This window comes from Panicum virgatum, chromosome 7K (genome assembly GCF_016808335.1).
Source record: "Panicum virgatum strain AP13 chromosome 7K, P.virgatum_v5, whole genome shotgun sequence".
Taxonomy (NCBI): Eukaryota; Viridiplantae; Streptophyta; class Magnoliopsida; order Poales; family Poaceae; genus Panicum; species Panicum virgatum.
In genome coordinates this window covers 4983086-5001770 of record NC_053142.1, presented here as the reverse complement: position 1 = coordinate 5001770, position 18685 = coordinate 4983086, and the positions used below count along the sequence as shown (strand labels likewise).

The following is an 18685-nucleotide window of genomic DNA, read 5'->3' as shown; positions in this document are numbered from 1 at the left end:
TAGGAGTGAGTATGCTTGCGTTGTGAGTGTTTAAGTTGTACTGTGTAGTTTAAAGAAATAGAAGATTATTTGTACAATTAGTTATATAATATATTGGTTTTATTGTTTGGTCCGCAGCTCTTTGGAATACTCGTAGAATTTTGGATGTTTATGCTATGTACTCGTAGGTGTGCTGTGTGCAAAGTGCTCTTTCAGCTGTCATGCGAACACACTGTATTGCAGATTCGCAGGAACGGGCTCTGGTGTGTTGAATTTGTTGGCAGATGCCGGTGCTCCAGCTTGAATTCTCCTGTGCGGTGGCTGCCGTCGTTGGTCGCACCCGCACGCGGCTGCGGCCTGGGTTTCTCCACGCCGCGCTCGTGCCCAGCCATCACGCGGTCCGGCGGTCAGCCGTCTGAGACGACCCCTCGCTTTCCCTGACAACTCCAACAAGGAAAACGAGGAAGGTAGCAGACGAAACCGAGTGATGGGGCGGACCACCGTCCACCGCAAAAAACCACGAGGACCTCGCGACTCCACCCACTCTCCAGACCACAGCTATATGAGCTCCGCCCCCACCCGCCTCCCCTCCCCGGCAGCCTTGTCTTCTTCCTCCTCCCGGCCGATTCGTTTTCCTTCCCGCTGCCTGCGAAATCTCGCCGTTTTTTTGTGTGTTGGCGCGGCCCTGAGGCCAGAGGACTCCAATCCTTATCCCCCACACGCATCCTCCGCCACACGTTCCGCGCCTCCGCCCCTCGAACCATCTCCACTCGTCTCTCCCCCTGGATTTTTTCCCTTCCTGCGCTGGGCTTCCTTGTAGGCTCACTGGGTGGTACTCCCTGAGCCTCCAACGAGGGAGTGAGCCCGTTCGCGTTCCCCATTACCGGCGACTGGCGAGAGAGATTTTGGTGTGACCCAAGAGTCCCAATCTTATACCCAAAACTCTTCTCTTGCATCTTCCCTTCCCTTCCCCTCCGCCGGAATCGATTTTTGCGTCGTGAATTCGTTGGGAGTATCGAGCAATTCCGAGTTCGCGCGGCGGGATTGCTGCGGAAAAACCGCGTTTTAGCGGATTCCGTGGCTAAAGATTGGATCTTTAATTTTCTGAGGATTCTGCGCCGGCGGAATCCGGTTGCCCGGCGGAGATGTCGGCGCTCCTCGATCTGTTGATGGGGATCTTCCGCCAGCAGACCCTCGGCGGCGCCGCCCTCGAGCTCGCCGCGCTGGCCGCGCCGCTCTGGGTCGCCGCACTCGTAGGCCTGCTCATCGGCTGGGCGTGGCGCCCGAGGTGGGCGGGCGTCGTCGTCGGCGACAACGCCCAACAGGCGGCGCCGCCTCCGCCCGCGCGCGTCACCGCCACGGCCGAGGCCTCTCGCCTCGAGTCGGCGGCCGTCGTACCAAGGTGAGGCGTTCGTTCTTCGTTGGATACCCTCCTGTTGTGGTTGTACTACCCTGAATTGTCTGTAAAGGATGGTGCTGCGTTCATGTCTGCAGGACCGTGGTGGCTCCTGTGGCGCCGGAGGAAGAGCAATTGGTGGTCAACACCGGTGACTTGATGCACCTCTGGCGGCTCGTCGAGGAGAAGGACGGTGGCCCATCGTGGATTCATATGATGGAGCGCACTCTGCCGACCATGAGATATCAGGCTTGGCGGAGAGACCCACCGGTATGTAGCACTCTTTCTTCAGTAATTCAGCTGGAGGTCTTGTGACACTTGAATAAGTTTAGAATTCAAGAATTTTAGCTGTCAAATATCAAGAGATTGAATTTTACTTAAGAGTTACACGGGCTTGAAGACTTGAGAACTGTAGAGCGTTCATAATTTTTCTCAAGTTCTACATTAGTATCAGGCAATTTTTTTTCTTATGATCACCTCTACTTGAAATAGATATGGATGGGGTCTACTACTGTATTAGTGGTATGGGAGATGATGGAACTGAGAATTTGTATGTTTTTTGCGGTTTGCTTCATTACAGAATGGTCCACCGCAGTACCGCAGTAGCACTATCTTTGAGGATGCGTCGCCAGAGGTTGTGAGGGATTTCTTCTGGGATGATGAATTCCGGATTAAGAACAGCTGGGACGACATGCTTCTTCAGCATGAGACACTGGAGGAGTGCACCAAAACTGGAACCATGGTTGTCCGGTGGGTCAGGAAGGTGAGTTCTTTGCATGACATCTCTAGTGCTACTTGTTGAGCTGAAACAATAGCAAGTTGCTTAAAGAGAGTGGTTCTCCTGTGCAGTTCCCATTCTTCTGTAGTGACAGGGAGTACATCATCGGTCGCAGAATATGGGCATCTGGAAAGACGTTTTACTGTGTCACCAAGGTATGGGAGAAAATAGCTTTATCTGTTAAACATGCTTATACAAACAATTTTCTGTTCCCTTCAATTGCATCTATGCCCATATCTAGCTATCATTGTACTCAGTAATGACTTTGAGGTGGAACTACATGAGCACTAATCATTTAGGTTGGTGATACTTTTTGTAGTTGAGTATGAGTATAATGCAGGATGGCATCACTTATGCTGTCGGAAGCTTGTGTCCCTGAGCCACCAAGTCTTTTGCAGTAGGGTGAACAAAACTGCTTTGAGCCTTGGTATCTAGGTTATCCTATGTTCCCAAACCATTCCACACCACAGGTCGAGATGCTTGTCCCACTAGGAAAATTATTAAATTACACTTTCGATCTTTAGTTTTTTTGGAGAAGGGAAAGAATCACTTTTTGATGCTCTGTTTTTGCCCATAGATTGCATTCTATAAGTGCACTTGAAAATGCCATGGTTTTATCTTTTTCTGAATTTATAGTTGAGTGCAAGCTACCTTTTTTTTCTGTCCTCCACCTATTGCTTAATGGAAAAGCACTACGGATTCTTTTCTTTTAGGATTGTATTGTTCTATCTAGAATCTCTCATGAGCATCTTTTGTCATCTCAATTTTACTGGTTGCAATTTCATGTTAAAATTTTTCTTTAAGGCTTCAACTAGGTTAAACGAGGTGATTAAACCTCTCATCATTTTTCAGGGTGTGCCTCGTCCCTCTGTTCCAAGACAAAACAAACCTCGTCGGGTGGACTTGTACTACTCTAGCTGGTGCATCCGTCCAGGTACCACAGTAGTTTCATAACAGTTATTTTCCACATTTTTGGGATACCAAATAATTCGACTTATCTTTTTTTTCGTATATCAGTTGAATCAAGAAAAGGTGATGGTGCAATGACTGCATGTGAAGTGCTCTTATTCCATCATGAAGATATGGGGATTCCATGGGAAATTGCAAAACTTGGTGTCCGGCAGGGGATGTGGGGCTGCGTCAAAAGGATTGAACCTGGCCTTCGGGCATACCAAGTTGCAAGGACAGCAGGAGAGCCTATTTCAAAATGCGCTGCCATGGCACATGTTACCACCAAATTCAATGCTGATGAGCTCAACACAGAAGACAACACCGAGGCTAGTTCGTCCAACAACAACATGGAGATTGAGAAGCCAAAGCACTGGACAAACAACATACCCAAGGTTCTCATGATAGGTGGTGCTGTCGCCCTGGCTTGCACCTTTGACGGTGGATTATTGACCAAGGCTGTCATATTCGGCACCGCAAGAAGGTTTGCAGGTCCAGGAAGGCGGTAGGAGAATGAAGCTGATCACCATAGAGCAATAGCGTGCCTATCATGTAGCGAAGCTATGTGTGGAAGTGTCGTATAGAATCTTTTTTCGTAGCAATGCACAGCAGAGGAGAGGATGCCAGTCATACCTTATCTTGTTGTTCCGTCTAGATATCCTCATGCTGCAGATAAGGTGGTCTGCTCATGTTAGGTCAGTTGAGAAAATAGGTCTTGCAGCATTCAGAGAAGGAAAGTAGGAAAAGATCTAGCGCGACAAAGAAGTATCTTTAGCAGATCGACTAGGGCATATACTTCTGTTGCTGCAGTTTCTGAGGCTTAGAGCCAGCTGGTTAGGTTAGAACTATAGAATTATGAGACAGCGAGAAGAGTTGGGAAAAACTATAATTGTATGATGTACAATGTACAAGGTTCATCTCAGAGGTGCTATAAAATATAGTGCTATTTATTTAGCAGTTAATAACAAGAGTTCTTGCTTTTGTCGCTATGGCACCATCTATATTGTTTTCCCCTTTGGATACTGGAGGTTTGACATATTGGCATTTGCTGCTGAAATTTTCTCCATAGAAATATGTATCAGATGTGAATAAGGTCTGAACTACACTGTATTTTTCAACTTATTTGTTCAAAGCAGTCATGTTCAAATTATTGATTGATATATTCGTCATGACTTGTCCATATCACATGACAGGAATTCAGGAAGTATAACTAGGTATACGCAGTGTATCGGTTCATGTGAGAATGGTAGGTACTTGACGTGTTCTTCCCAAACAACTTTTTGGCAAGAGCTCGCAGGCAGTCCATCCTTTCTGCAGCTGATCAAAAAGCAGGCCTCGAATTGGGAAATGGCCATTGCTTCACAGCTTGTAATGCTGCCCCCTGAAATTTTTATTGGCTCACAAAATGAACTTGCTTTAGTGACAGCATCAGTTCCCATGCTTTTTCAAGGCGTGGAAAAAAGTGATGCTGTGATGCTGCTTGTAACTGAATACAAAAAAAGGTGAATGTTTGGTGGTGTCATGAGTGTGATAGATGACCATTTTCTCAAGGAACGCACTCTTTGGTACGGCAAGGAGAAGACCTGTTCAGAACGTTCAGCAGTGCAGGGTTGACGGTAATGGCTAGTTTAGGAACAGGGGAAGCTTGGATTGACACGGTTGTTGTTTTTTCCAATATTTGTTGCTTCCGAGAAGGCATCCAAGAGAGGTTACTTTCAGTATCAACTGGTCAGATAACTGAAAAGTGGTACTTTGCAAGCTAGCATCATATATTTGAAATATCAGCGTCCACCGGTCATAGTATTCTCCATCCATGCATGTTGAAGAATCCGTTCCCTCAAGTTCAGAGTGGTGTCTAGGGGAATTTTTGACGTTATTTTTGTACGACTGAAGGGTACTATATATGCATTTTTTTGCGACCTTGGCATATGAATGAATCCAGTAGACTGCCCAGCAACTGAATTTTGTTGGACCAAATGATGGACCAACCATTACAAAACCTTTGACCCGGTACTAGTAGCACCACAAAGAAACGTCAATTTGGGCAAGCTGAACTATATTAACATTGTGCTCAGATGTTATTTAAACTACATAATAAAGTTGAACTAAGTAGATGAATATTTACAAAATTTCCATTAATCTGAAGGAACTGCTGCAAATATAACTTGCTATATATCAATGAAATAAATTAACAAGCCATGGATGCTTTGTAGTTTCCTCAAGTTAAGAGAGTGCTCTGGATTACTATCGATTCCAAACTCAAAACATAGGCAATTTTGCCCTCTGATTGAAGACGGTAAGGAAGACAATAATTTCCTGTTGATGAGCCTTGCTCAACAACCAAAAAACATGGGCAGTAGATATTATTTCAAATTGCCTAAAATAGAGCACCTTAAAAAGCCTAAACAACAAAACTGTTGAACTATTACAACGCTTGGTTTTTCTAGAATGGTTCCATGAGTGGTTTTTGCCATATTGGCACCCACATAACCAATTGGGATTATGTGGTGTGTGGTTTCATCCTAACTAGGAGGACATCAAGAGTCGAAGTCATGATATATCCTCCTAAGTACACGTATTGGAAGCAGCTCTTATAGACCACGTGGACATTGAGATGTGGAACCACATTTATATACTGTACTAGGCAATTATATCTTTGAGTTGCTACGAACAGAGTTGGTATAAATATCGGATACGTATAATTGTCTGTTCGTTAATTTGAAGGGATCTATGTGATCAAGTCGTGGATAGAGGACTAGTCCAACTCGCATACTGGATTGAGAGGACCGTGATGTCGCCAAGAGGGGTGTGAATAGGTGCACCTACAAAATTTCGTTCCAAAGTAGCTGATTAAATATACTGTCTGCCAAACCCAAAACTTTCTGGCTTGCAAATCCGGAACTTCTGGATTTAGGCAAGATAGTAGGTGGACTCGGTAGTTCCGTGTCTTACAACTCGGAACTTCCGATTACACACAGAGTAGATTGAACACAATAAATCTAGTGCAACTGTGCAAGTAATTGAAGACAAGTTCAAACCCCAAATGTAGAGTAGGTCAGTGAAGCTCCTTGGGCAGGTCCACAAAGTTGCTACGCACAAATATATGACAAACCGAGGAGATCACAGAACAACAAAACTCACAAAGAGTGTAAATATAAGTAGAACAACGGAGACACCAAGATTTATTTCACCGAAATTCAGTTTCAACCGTGTGAATCCTAGTCTCCGTTGAAAAAGTTTATGGCGACTGCAAGCTCAAGCTATCTCCTCCTTCCACAATATGTTCATGAGCCCTCGTGGCACAAAATCGTTGCTGCAACAAACTTGTTGCCGCTGACCATAATTTTGGGAGCTAGCCGGCGACGCCTAGCCTTCTAGGAGCCAAAACTCCAAGAGTAACAAATGCAACTCAAACGATGTCGGCCAAACTCAAGTGCTCAACGTTTGTTGTGCTCCTTGGTGCTCTCAATTATTCACTCTCTCAGACCCAACTCTAAGATATTCACGAATAACACAATCTCACAAAGAGGGGTTGGGAAGAGCTCAACAATGGCTACCAAGTTTCTTGGGACGACCAGCAATCAACAGAACAGAGCTTGGAACAGCAGCCCACCAAGGAGGGGGCTAAGGGATATAAATAGCCGGTCCCAAAGAAACTGGCCGTTAGATGCAGTTAGAACCGGGAACTTCTGGATTCAACAACCTAGAAATCCCAAGTTTTCATACCAATTAACCGTTAGTGCCACGTGTATCAAATCTAGAACTTCCGGATTTTCCTTGGCAGACAAATCAAATGTGTACGTGAGGCTTTTTGTGTCTATCTCAACTTATTTAGGTTACTTGAGCACTGAGACTAAATCAAAGATCATTGTGATGCATCCCTCTTGATTGTACGGTATACCTATACTCAAGATCAAAGATAAATTACATTTCAACTCCTTGATCTTCTCATTTTTATCTCATGCCGTGCTTTGATCAACTCAATATGAGGATTGCATCCAACTTTGCTTCGTTATTTTGAGCACATCTTCCTTGCACTAGTGACTTGAACCTTCTTCTTTGAATGAAATCCACTTCTAATTCAAATCACCTTTTTTACAATAAGATTATCGAAAAATTAATACTTGCCAACATGAAAACCACATATGACCAAGATTCTTCAAGTTGAACCCAAAAAATGTTTTGTCACCTTAGCATTGATTTCTCGGCACAATACAATTGACTTTCTCCAAGCTTAGTTCCTAGAAACCCATTCCCGAATTCCACCTCTTCATCCTTACATCACATATAGCTTCATATACACTTGTAACACTATTAAACTCATCATTGCAAACTTTTCTTTAGAATTTATTTCAACTTCAATCTCCTCTTGTTAGAACGTCCATTTCTTCATAAGAAATTATTCTTTGAATGCTTATGCCTTGTCAATGAGCTTCATTTGGTTATGAGAATAATTTTATGCCATTGACACATATCTCAATTCACACAATAATCACTGCTTGTTACTATCATCACACTTGATCATGCCATAGCACATTTCTTGTCATATGAGCCTTTTCTCTCAATTGTTAATTCATTTCATAAATGAGTGATTGATATAATTATCAATTTCTGCTCATATACTCAACAAGATGATTAGTTTTTTTAATCATGATGTCATTAAATTTTTTGTTCTATATGTATGTGTTCTATTTATTGGAACAAAACATCTGGTTGAAGTCGTCAATCAATTTCACAGTATTCGTTTATAGTTCAACAATCGCTGGCCGTGAACAAACATAAAAACATGTGTATGGATGGATGCATATGAGTATGGGCAAAACTAATTGACAGGGAGAATTTGCAACAAAAACCCACAAGGAATCGATCAAAAATTCCAGTGAACAGATTCGGATCGATCAGCGAGAGACTAGAGTCTCGAAGCAGTTGAGCCCGTCCAATTCCAGGGCGAACCGCGGTTTCAACTGCTGCTGCTTGCTAGCGATCTTCACCTGCTGCCTTTTGCTGCTGCTGGCATCTGCAGGTACCTGTACTACTGCTAGTGCAGGGCTCGCCAAGAACTGCAATCAAATGACAAAATAACAGACAACTGTTTAGACTTCAGATCAGGGTGCAAGCTAGAGAATGTTTCAGATCTTGTGGTGAAATTAGAAAGTTTGAAAACCTTGCTCTTGAAGCCATCGCTGGCCACTGGCGAAGACAATATGATGACATCTGTAGAAGCCATGAGACCTGTGAAAGGCAAGCTGAAAATGAAGTACTGAGTCACTACTGTTGCCTGTAATTTCACCGGTTGCTCTATTACCGCACAATTTTCGACATACAAACAACATAACAATGGCCTCTATATATATAAGCTTTGCATTCTAGATAGAATATAATGGAACGGGAGTAAGTGTTGTTTCAATGGCTAGCTTAAGATGAGGATAGGGCTATCTTCAGTCTAAGAGCCTTGGTGTCATTGACTCCACGTAGCTCGCCCCTGTAAGAATTTGTAGTCTAGCAAAAAGGCAAGGCCATAGCACTGTTGGATCTTGTTATCCTCTAAAAGGGGTTGTACACTTTTTCCTATTGTCAAGATATGCATAGATGGTGATGCATGGCAAACGGCGAGCAAGTATTCAGACCAGTTTAGAATATAGGTAACTTATAGAAATTTCAAAAAAAAAATCACGATTGTTCTTTATATGTAATGTGAATGTGATGTTTATACTTTCTTATCATACAATAAATATTTCATTTTAGATAAAGGCGAAGGTAGAATTGGTAATTCTTATAAAATTTCCATTCTTATCTATACTTCGTGGAAAAGATAGACCTTTAGGGCCTGTTTGGATCGGACACCGAAAAAGCTGGCTGGGTCGGGCAGATTCTCCAGGACGACAACCAAATACGTCTTTAGACTCTGCACACTGTCAGTTAGAATCCGGAAAATTCTCATATTCCCCTAGTCAAGCCACCCGTGGTTGCAAAAATGCTAATGTCCAGCCCAATAGCCCATCCCGATTACTAGTAAAGCCCAACCGACCGAACAGGCTACATAGTCGAACAGGAGGGACCCCTCAAAAAAAAAAAATTTCGAACAGGAGGGTACGATTTCTCTCTCGAACCCTAGCCCGGTAGCCCCCTCCATCTTCTCCCTCGTCCGCGCGGCGACGACGCAGGTATTGCTCTCTCCTGCCCTTAGGATTCCCGAGTTCCCCATCGAATCCTTCGTTGCTCGGCGGCGCCCTAGCCCCAGGACTGATCCGCCTCTCGACCCTGCTTTCCGCTTCGGTTTGTTTCTAGGGTTTTCTGTCGGGGGATTTGTTCGTCGCTGACTCGCCGGCGTCCAAGATGAGGCCGGTGTTCGTGGGAAACCTTGACTATGACACCCGCCACTCGGAGCTCGACCACCTCTTCTACCGCTACGGCAGGATCGAGCGCATCGACATGAAGTCAGGTCTGCCTTTCCCCCTTCCCTCCGTTTGACCACCCCGTACATCTCGTCGTCTTCGATTTCTGCTCGATTTCAGCTCCTTGTGTCCCTCGCCAGTGTGTGCGAGTTGCAATGAATAGAATAAAAAGGAGAAAAATTCCACTCAAGGAAAATATAAGAGAGGAGGGAATGAGAAAGTTCCTGCATATAATTGGTTTTATGAGACTCATCCTCTGGCAGCGCTGTACTACTGTTGCTAGTTCTTCTTAGTAGATTACTTAACATACACGTTGAATTAATTCGTTTGCTACAATGTTTTTATTAGCTTCAATGTGGCGGGGGCCGTCGTACCCCCACTCCTCCGGTCGAGTTTTTTTTTAAGTCATAGAACAAAATTCTTGCTGCCTGTTGGACAAATATGCTTTTAATCTGGGACTAAAATTGAAGCTAATAGGATGTTAACCTACTCTGATATTCTGCCGTTGTACTGTACTTGTGTAAGATCTACATTGTAGAGCACAAAATTGCACATATGTCAGTGCCCTGCGATGTAACTGCAGTTGCATTGTGTGTATGGTAGGCAGAGATGTTTAAATGTTTACTGTGCGCAGGAACTACCAGGGCAAACATAGCTCCACCGGGGCTCCTCAACTCCTGAAATGCCTTCCATTCACTCACCCGGCCATCATTTCCTTCGCTTGAAACCATCCGTTCATGTGCACTGCTGTACACTGTTACTACTGCTCGAGCATGTTTAACAGGACTGTGATTCGTGCCGTGCCATCAGTACCATCATGCCATGCCATGCCATGCCACGACTAGAAGTATCACCAACATGACAACATGCTACTTGTACTGTATTGATAAGCAAGAGTTCCATTTATGGTGAAGCATGTTCAATGTCACCAGTCATTATTTCTTACTTTGGATATAAGTTGTTCAACTCCATGCTTAGCTCTGATCATGAATGGAATCTACCTCTGTAGTGCTCTTCATACCATCAGAACTATGCAGGTGCAGTACCTTTCTGATTCTTTTAGGTTTGGACTTTGGATATACTGACGAGTTGTTACTGTAAAGCAGATGTAATTGTCTTCTGTGATTGTTGGGACATTGGTTATACAATTTCTCCACATCTGACTTGAATTTTTACATATGTAGGATTTGCTTTCGTTTACTTTGAGGATGAGCGTGATGGTGATGATGCCATACGGGCTCTTGATGGTTATCCCTTTGGCCCTGGCAGACGCAGGCTTTCAGTGGAGTGGTCAAGGGTAATCTCTTCTAATGTTCTTGTGAAGCCCCTACTGACCCCTGGTGTACTTGTGTAGCTAATCTTTGTTTCATACTTTCATATCATGCAGTTGTCAGATCACACTCTTACATTTTTTTGTTATTTCTAATAGGGTGATCGAGCTGCTAGACGTGATGGTGATAAACCAGCAGCAAACACTAAGCCCACTAAGACGTTGTTTGTCATCAACTTTGACCCAATCAACACAAGAGTCAGTGATATTGAAAGGCACTTTGCACCATTTGGGAATATATCAAATGTTCGGATAAGGAGGAACTTTGCTTTTGTCCGGTTTGGAACAATGGAAGAAGCCAGAAAAGCTCTTGAAGCTACTCATGCTACGTAAGTATCCTTCCCAATGTTTTTCCATGCATTGATTTTCACTGTTGCCAAGTTACCAACTTAGCAAGATTTGGCTTTCACTGACTTAGTATTTGGGGAAATGTTTCATCTCTGCTATAAATTGTAAAGAAAAGTTTGAGTATTCCATTAAGGGAAAAGTCCATTTCACTACCCTCACCAATTCACTTTGTCCAAGTAACCCCCTAAACAAAATTTAGGGATGTTATTATAAGTCAAACTTGCATGTTATTATATATCTCTGGTGTACACCATTTCTTTTCAGGGAAGCCTTTTCTTTGTGCTCTTTTGCACTGCTCGTATGTAAATGCTTATGAATCCACTGCTATTTTTTTGCAGCACCCTTTTGGATAGAGTGATTTCTGTGGAGTATGCCTTTAGGGATGATGGTGAAACAAGTGATAGATATGACAGCCCTAGAAGAGACGGCTATGGTAGGCGTGGGGATAGCCCATATCGCCGTTCTATTAGCCCAGTGTACCGGTCACGACCTAGTCCTGACTATGGTCGCCCACCAAGGTCACGACCTAGTCCTGACTATGGTCGCCCACCAAGGTCACGACCTAGTCCTGACTATGGTCGCCCACCAAGTCCTGTGTATGGTTCGTATGGCAGGAGCAGGAGTCCTGTTCGTGATCGCTATAGGAGGTAACACCCTTTGTTTTGATTAGTGTGCATGCTTATCCTGTTTGTCCATGTCATGACTGCAGCATGACTTCTGGAGCCCTCTTCACATGTGTTCTTTTTAGTAGATTTGGATTGTTGCTTAGTTTTTATTCAGCATCCATAATCCCTCATATTTCACTAAGTTGTATTTACTTATGAATTCAAAGGTTCAGTCATTGTCCTAAAATTTTTTGAATGCTGAATGAAAGAGGTTTTATTTGTCTAACCTGGTATTCGTATAGTCTCAAACTTACAAAATTCTATTGTTGCATGCTTTTAGCATTGTGAGGGTTGTCGTGATCTGATGAAAACACATTTGTATCTGCTGCAGATCTCCTGGTTACCGATCAAGATCCCCACCTGCCAAAAGAAGAGCTTATGACTAATTCAGAACTCTCAGCTATAGTAGTTGGGGCTGGGAGCTTGTATCCGCTATTTCCTAGTGTTATATCAACTAGTAGCAAGGATTATTGTGCCGTGTTTTGAATTGGACCGGTTAAGCTATGTGCCTATGTCAGAGATTTTAGTTTATACAGTATTGTCATCTGGCTGTTATCGTGTGTTCTCTAGCTCTCTTTTGCACTACTGTAATATTGTCATGTCGCTGAGAAACAAGCTGAGGCCTCCTGGAGGCTGAATGTGCTGACTAGTGAATGGCGCACGCCACCACGCCCGATGCAAATCGGTATGCTTCATTTTGGTTTTGGAAAATTGTAATAATGTGTGGTATGCACATGGATTGGGAGCAACCATAACGTGCAGGGGAATGAACAGCAGAGCATCAGCTTTGCGTAAAGAAGAGAAAGCACAACTAATACACATAAGGCCCTGTTTGGATCCCAATTTTTTTCAAAAGTACCTATCACATCAAAAGGAATTTTACTATTTTATAGTATTAAATAAAATTTGTTTATAAATGTTTTTTGACAGCTGAGTGTTTTTTCGCGAGACGAATCTAATGAGTCTAACTAATTTATAATTTGCTGCAGTGATGCTACAGTACCATTTGCTAATCATGGATTAAGATACTTCATTAGATTCGTCTCGCAGTTTAGCCCTAGAATTTTGCAGTTAGTTTTATAATTAATATTTATTTAACACTTCTAAATACTAAAAAGTCCCTGGGACTTTTTTTAAAGTCTCTATTCCAAAACATCCCCTAAGTATAGCGTCCTGGGTGCATAGATATTGTAACATGAAACAGCTGTTTTAAGGTACATGTTCAGAGTGACTGCAGACACAGTTGTTCCAATACATAATACATCAGCATAGGAGGTCGATGTCCATGTTGACTCCAAGAAGGGCGTCATTTTCTGTTTTACACACCTGAAGAATGAAGAGCTGTATTGGTTCAGCTGGCGAACAGATATTGTTCCTACTGAAGCGCTGCGTTCCTGCAGCATAGGAGTTCGATGTCCATATTAGTTCCAAGAAGGGTACCATTTCAGTTGGCAAAACAGATGATGATCGAGCTTTGGGGGCTTGACGTAATGCAAGTCGCAAAGAGTCGGGGTTGGCAGAAATTGATGTTCGGTTTGCTATAATTTGATATGCGATTCACGAGGCGACAATAAATCGAAGGCACGAGTAATTTGTGCAATCGATATGTTTGGACCTTTTAATTATTAATCGTGTTGTGTAATGGATCTTTTGGACCTTTAAATTATTGATAATGACTCTATAGCAACCTGCCGTATTCTTGTTTACCGGCGCGGCCACTTTTTATCCACCGTTCTAGCTACGTCAAACGGCAGGGGAGGAAGCTACCTATTGGTCCCACATTTTAGAAAGGGCAAAGCGCACATCTGTTCATTCCTCGACTACTCATTCCTCTCTCTACTCTCTCTCTCTCTAGGCTCTAGGTTTCTCTCTCTCATCTCGCATCCATCGGCGCATCTAGCAACCACCGCTCGCAATTCTGGATCCGTGCGGGGTTGGAGGGGAGGCGAAGTAAGGCATCTGCGGGATTGAAGTGGAGGAGGGGGGAAGCGCAGAACCAAATCAAGGTGAGATGAATCCCCATGCGTGGAACATACTGCACATTTCTCTCACCAATTTTTGGTTTCGTTTTTACCTTTTTGTTTTGGCGGAGGTCATGATGTGCGCTTCCAGAACCGGGCAAGGGATCTGTTGTTTTGGGGAGGGGAACGGGAAGCTGCAGATCGGATCAGGTGAGTTCATCCATCCCGCATGCATTTCCACGGTCTTTTCTAGGGGAGCTCATATGCGGCATGCATGTTGAATTCAGAGAGGAGCATTTGAGGTGTGCGGATGCGGGGCTGAAGCGCAGGTTAGGGGCGAGGTAACAGCTGTTCACGCGCTGAATGTTCAGAGGGTGGGAGGTGGAGGGGGTTGGGGTGCCCGCAGATGTTCTGATGTTCTTCTGTTCCCCCTCTGTTTTTCCCCAGCATTGTTTTTTGTGCTATGTGTAGATGGCTTCGTCTGGTTGCTGATAGATTATAGAAAGAGGCATGCACAGGATTTACTAACTGAATTTTGGGTGCTGTCGTGCATGATCTGTGTAATAGGACCCATGCCCTTCTTCAGTTTCTTTTTGCTATTTGGTTTGTAGAACTTTAAATGCACAGGGAAATTAGGGGGTGGCAGATTTACTGATGAATCAACACAGACTGTTTCTAGGATTACATCCTTTATTTTTTCTATGTTGTATGCATGATCCTACATTAGGATCCATGTATTTTGTAAATGGCCGTAGGGGTTGGGGAGCGTTTATGCCTAGTTGCTAGATTCTATATAGGGAACAACATACCTAGTTGCTAGACTTTTTAGCTTCGATCGATCGATCAACATGCTGGATAATTCTCAAATCATTTTTGTTAAGTCTAGAAGCACAAGTACAGTGCGACCAAGCTTTTTTGAACTGTCCCTAGATGACTGCAAAGGATAAGATTTCTATATATACTACCATTATTATATATCCTAGTTCCCAGGGTCAGATCTCAAATACGGTAGAGGATATATAGCTAAGATCAGTAGAGGGTAGATTACTAAGATCAGGATCTTAAGAACTAGTGTGTTGATTTTTAGACAATATATAGCTAAGATCAGTAGAGGATAGATTACTAAGATTAGGAATTTAGGATCTTAAGAACTAGTGTGTTGATTTTTAGACATGCCCTTTTTCATTAGAAAAAAAATGTGTAGCTTAACTGAATGATAGCCAGAGCCAGAGCTAGACAACTCAATACTCTTTCATTCTTTTCTTTAGCTTCTGTTTGCTACCAGTGAAATGGTTTAGCTTAACAGTTATTTTGCCGGGGTTTGGGTTCTAGCAGAAATTTGACAGCTGCCTTTTTTGAATTGTTTGGATATATTGCATATGTAGAACCACATAGTTATCTTTTTTTAGTTGTGTATATCTGTAGGGTACAGACATCACATAACCTGAGAACCTGATTAATGCTATTCAAATAACCATACCTTGGTTACAATGACAAGAGGACAGAAGTGATAGCAAGTTCGTGCTGCCTCATCTAATGTGGTGTACCAGCCTGTCTTTTTTCCACTTCTTTTTTTTTGCAGTACATCTCTCTTTCTATGTTGTGTTAGTAGGCAATAACCAAAGTTTTGAAAATCGACGATTAGGATGCGCCTAGTCGCGCCTAGTCGCTAGTCTATGGCCTAGCGCCTGGACTAGGGGGGTAGTCGGGCCTCAAGTCGAGCGGAGCGCCTAGGCGGAGCGAGATGGCGATTCCGCGGCGCCCAGGTGCCCTAGGCGGCGCGGAGGCGAGCTAGGTGGCCGTCGATGGCGAGCGCGCGTGAAATTAAGGCGCTGCGTGGGAAACTTTGGCGCTGCGGGCAATAGCGCGCGTGCAGACGCGGGAGTAAGCCGCGTGCTGAAGAAGGTCTGTATGTCCTCCTCCCCTGCTTCTCTCCTCTCCTCTGTTTCCTTTCCTCTATTTCCTTTCTGAAATCTGAAATTCTTGACTGATTGATTCTGATTCCATGAATCCATGTATATATGTATATATTATACTAAATTGGCAAAACACCTAGAAAATTATTCATGATTTTTGCTATATATATGTATATATTATACTAAATTGGCAAAACGCCTAGCATCGCCTAGGCTAGCCTAGGCTGGACTAGTCGCTAGGCTAAGGGTCATCGCCTAGATTTCTCCTAGCGCCTAGCAAAACTTTGGCAATAATATATTTTAGTATAAACCATTTACATAAGGATAAAAGCTCTGTCCTATTTTACCCACAAAATAAATTTATTAGCAAATAAATTTCTTTGTCTGGTTTTTTCCTCATATTTGCTTATTTGGAATTTTTTCCGATCAACAATAAGGTAGTGTAGTTGATTAAGCACAATCGCTCAGAGAATCTTGCTGATTTTTGGTAAGCTGAGTTTTCTTGTTTGAAATTGTGAAAGAAGTATCAGAAGTTAGAAATTATTAGGACAGGGATAACATATTAGACCACATCACTCCTTGCTGATTGATTGTATTCATCTACTATATCATCTCTAGCATTTAAGTTGAAGCCAAGCGGTTTAGTGATTATTTAATAGCAATTTAGTAATCCGGTATAGGCAGTAATATTATATTTATTAGGCAATAACATAATTTTCTTGATTAAACATTGGTTTACTGAAATTCATTTGTAGTTTGCCTATGCTAAATCAAAAAGCAAATTGTGCATTTTCAGTCTAGCATTATTTTGTATGGAAAATGCCATCACTAAAGATATATAGTAAATATTTGTGAAAATACTAACTCTGCATAAAGCATAGCTAAACCTAATCATAGAAATTCTTTTAGTGTGTTTTTAATCTTGGTGAAATTGTTTTGGTGCGGGTAACAAGCCCACCATCTTTGCTATGTCTTCGTCTGAGAGCTATGGTGGTGTAACTAGGCCAATTTTCCAAAACAATATAATTCAATAGGCAATAATATGGTTCCGGTTATATAGTTTTATAGTTATGACTAGGCAAAATAATGTACTTTATTATGCAAAATTATGGTTCCCAGCTAGGCAATAATATCGGAGGAAATTAGGAAATATTATGGTTCTGGATTATACAAATCAATATACTTCATTAGGCAATAAACTACTTGGAATGGACATCTAAAATGCTTAATTGTTATTATTAAATTGCAAACTAAATATAAATATAAGTGCTTGTGGCATGCACCGGGATCCTAATATAAATAGCCTGTTGTAACTCACTAACTGAGTTGGTTTACCAGCAAATAAAATGCTAGGAATCAGGTTGTGTGGGTTTTGATTATTTTTGCTTGCTCATTTGTTTTAAGTTGCTGCTGATTCATTATCATATTTCTTGATTATATCTTAAAGATTAGTGCATGGAGTTACTATAATGGCTAACTTTAAGATTACCTGACAGGAGCTTGGAGCAACATGTTAGGAGCAGACTTGTTGAAAGAGCATACAAAAAAGGAATAAGTCCAATTTACCCCCCTAAACTTGTCATGAAGTCTGGAAAACCCCCCCAAACTACAAAACCAGAAATCATCCCCCCCTCAACTCTTCAAACCAGGCAAATAACCCCCCTCGCTGGTTTTCAATGTGGTTTTCGTTGACGTGGCAGGCGGAGCCCACATGTCATCCTCTCCTCTCTATTTCTCTCATCCCCTGCCTCCCTTCCTACAGCGCCGCCGGCCTCTGCTCTTGCTGGCCACGCCGACCGGCGCCGCTGCCACCCATCAACACCGCTACCGCCCTCGCCACCAGCCGCCACCCACCCCCACGCCGCGCCGCCGGGCCACTGCGCCGAGCCGGCCGGCGCGGGAGCAGCCGGCGCGCAAATCCGACCACCGCCGTCCTGGAGAGAGAGAGAGAGAGAGAGAGAGAGAGAGAGAGGAGGGAGGGAGGGAGGGAGCCAACCGCCTGGACGCGACAGCACTCGTCCCCTGGCCGGAATCGACTTCGGCGGTAGCAGATCGAGATCCCAGCACGAAATTGAGGAGAGCGGAATCAGGGGCGGCGGCGCTCATCCCGGCATGATTTGAGCCGGTAGCGGCTCCGATTCCGCCCGGACCACCTCTTCCCCGCCACGGATCGAGCAGCAGCGAGGCGATGTGTGCTCCCCTGCCCGGCGGGGAGAGGAAGGAGCTCAAGGGCCGCGCGCCATGGTCGGAGCTCGAGGGCCTCTGCCATGGCCAGAGTTCAAGACCCGAGCGGCATGGCCAAAGCTCGAGGGCTGCCGCCATGGCCGGAGCTCGAGGGCGGCTTGCGAGGCGGCGTGGCTCGGCGGCACAGCGCCTTGTGCGGCGGGCGTGGGGGTGGGTGGCGGCTGGCAGCGAGGGCGGCAGCGGCGGTGATGGGCGGCGGCGGGTGGTAGCAACAGAGGTGGGGGTGGCCGGCAAGAGCAGAGATGAGGCCGGCGGCGCTGCAGGAAGAGAGGCAGGGCAGGAGAGAGAGAGGAGAGGATGACATGTGGGGCCCGCGGGCTGACACGTGGGGCCCACCTGCCACATCAGCAAAAACCACCGTGAAAACCAGTCAGGGGGTTATTTGCCCGGTTTCAAAAGTTGAGGGTGAAATGATTTCTGGTTTTGCAGTTTAGGGGGGTTTTCCGAACTCCTTGACAAGTTTAGGGGGGTAAATTGGACTTATTCCAAAAACTCAAGGTAGTTGAGATTTTTCTTTACATGATTGCTTTTCCTAGATCAATGTTGGTGCTTCACAACTTTATGAATGTTATGTTCAGTTGTTGTGCTCTGTAGACATATTCATCTGCATGTTGGATGATGCTTGTCCTTGAAGCTTAATAAATGCAGCAACATGTTTTTCACCGGGCAATAATATGATTTTCCTTCGGCAATAATATTGTTTTCATTAGGCAATAACATTGTTT

At 43.9% G+C, this 18685-nt stretch overlaps 3 protein-coding genes and 1 long non-coding RNA gene across 8 annotated transcripts; 3 read left to right on the top strand and 1 right to left on the bottom strand.

Annotated features, from left to right (window-relative positions):
- The first annotated feature begins 573 nt into the window (after window positions 1-573).
- Window positions 574-4090, top strand: LOC120639649. Its single transcript, XM_039915508.1, has 6 exons — window positions 574-1381; window positions 1474-1645; window positions 1956-2138; window positions 2225-2308; window positions 3006-3087; window positions 3171-4090. Exons 1-6 carry the CDS (start codon window positions 1125-1127, stop codon window positions 3608-3610), a joined length of 1218 nt encoding a protein of 405 aa, XP_039771442.1. The 5' UTR covers window positions 574-1124; the 3' UTR covers window positions 3611-4090.
- Window positions 4091-7811: 3721 nt separating this feature from the next.
- On the bottom strand, window positions 7812-8550 carry LOC120642853. Its single transcript, XM_039919461.1, has 2 exons — window positions 8266-8550; window positions 7812-8161 (listed from the first exon to the last, which is right to left on the bottom strand). Exons 1-2 carry the CDS (start codon window positions 8326-8328, stop codon window positions 8000-8002), a joined length of 225 nt encoding a protein of 74 aa, XP_039775395.1. The 5' UTR covers window positions 8329-8550; the 3' UTR covers window positions 7812-7999.
- Window positions 8551-9157: 607 nt separating this feature from the next.
- LOC120639646 (serine/arginine-rich splicing factor RS31-like) lies at window positions 9158-12424 on the top strand. 4 transcript variants are annotated; one of them, XM_039915504.1, is made up of 7 exons: window positions 9158-9265; window positions 9390-9543; window positions 10681-10793; window positions 10926-11155; window positions 11513-11656; window positions 11693-11821; window positions 12171-12424. In XM_039915504.1, exons 2-7 carry the CDS (start codon window positions 9438-9440, stop codon window positions 12223-12225), a joined length of 777 nt encoding a protein of 258 aa, XP_039771438.1. In that variant the 5' UTR covers window positions 9158-9265; window positions 9390-9437; the 3' UTR covers window positions 12226-12424. The 4 variants fall into 4 exon arrangements, with proteins under 4 accessions (XP_039771438.1, XP_039771440.1, XP_039771437.1 ...); XM_039915506.1 differs by having other exon boundaries at window positions 11513-11728; window positions 11765-11821; XM_039915503.1 differs by having other exon boundaries at window positions 11513-11821.
- A 1160-nt stretch (window positions 12425-13584) lies between these two features.
- On the top strand, window positions 13585-17264 carry LOC120639648. 2 transcript variants are annotated; one of them, XR_005661533.1, is made up of 4 exons: window positions 13585-14010; window positions 14088-14141; window positions 15446-15705; window positions 17213-17264. It is a non-coding gene; the product is annotated as an uncharacterized LOC120639648 (long non-coding RNA). The 2 variants fall into 2 exon arrangements; XR_005661532.1 differs by lacking the exon at window positions 15446-15705 and having other exon boundaries at window positions 13587-14010; window positions 17213-17257.
- The last annotated feature ends 1421 nt before the right edge of the window (window positions 17265-18685 follow it).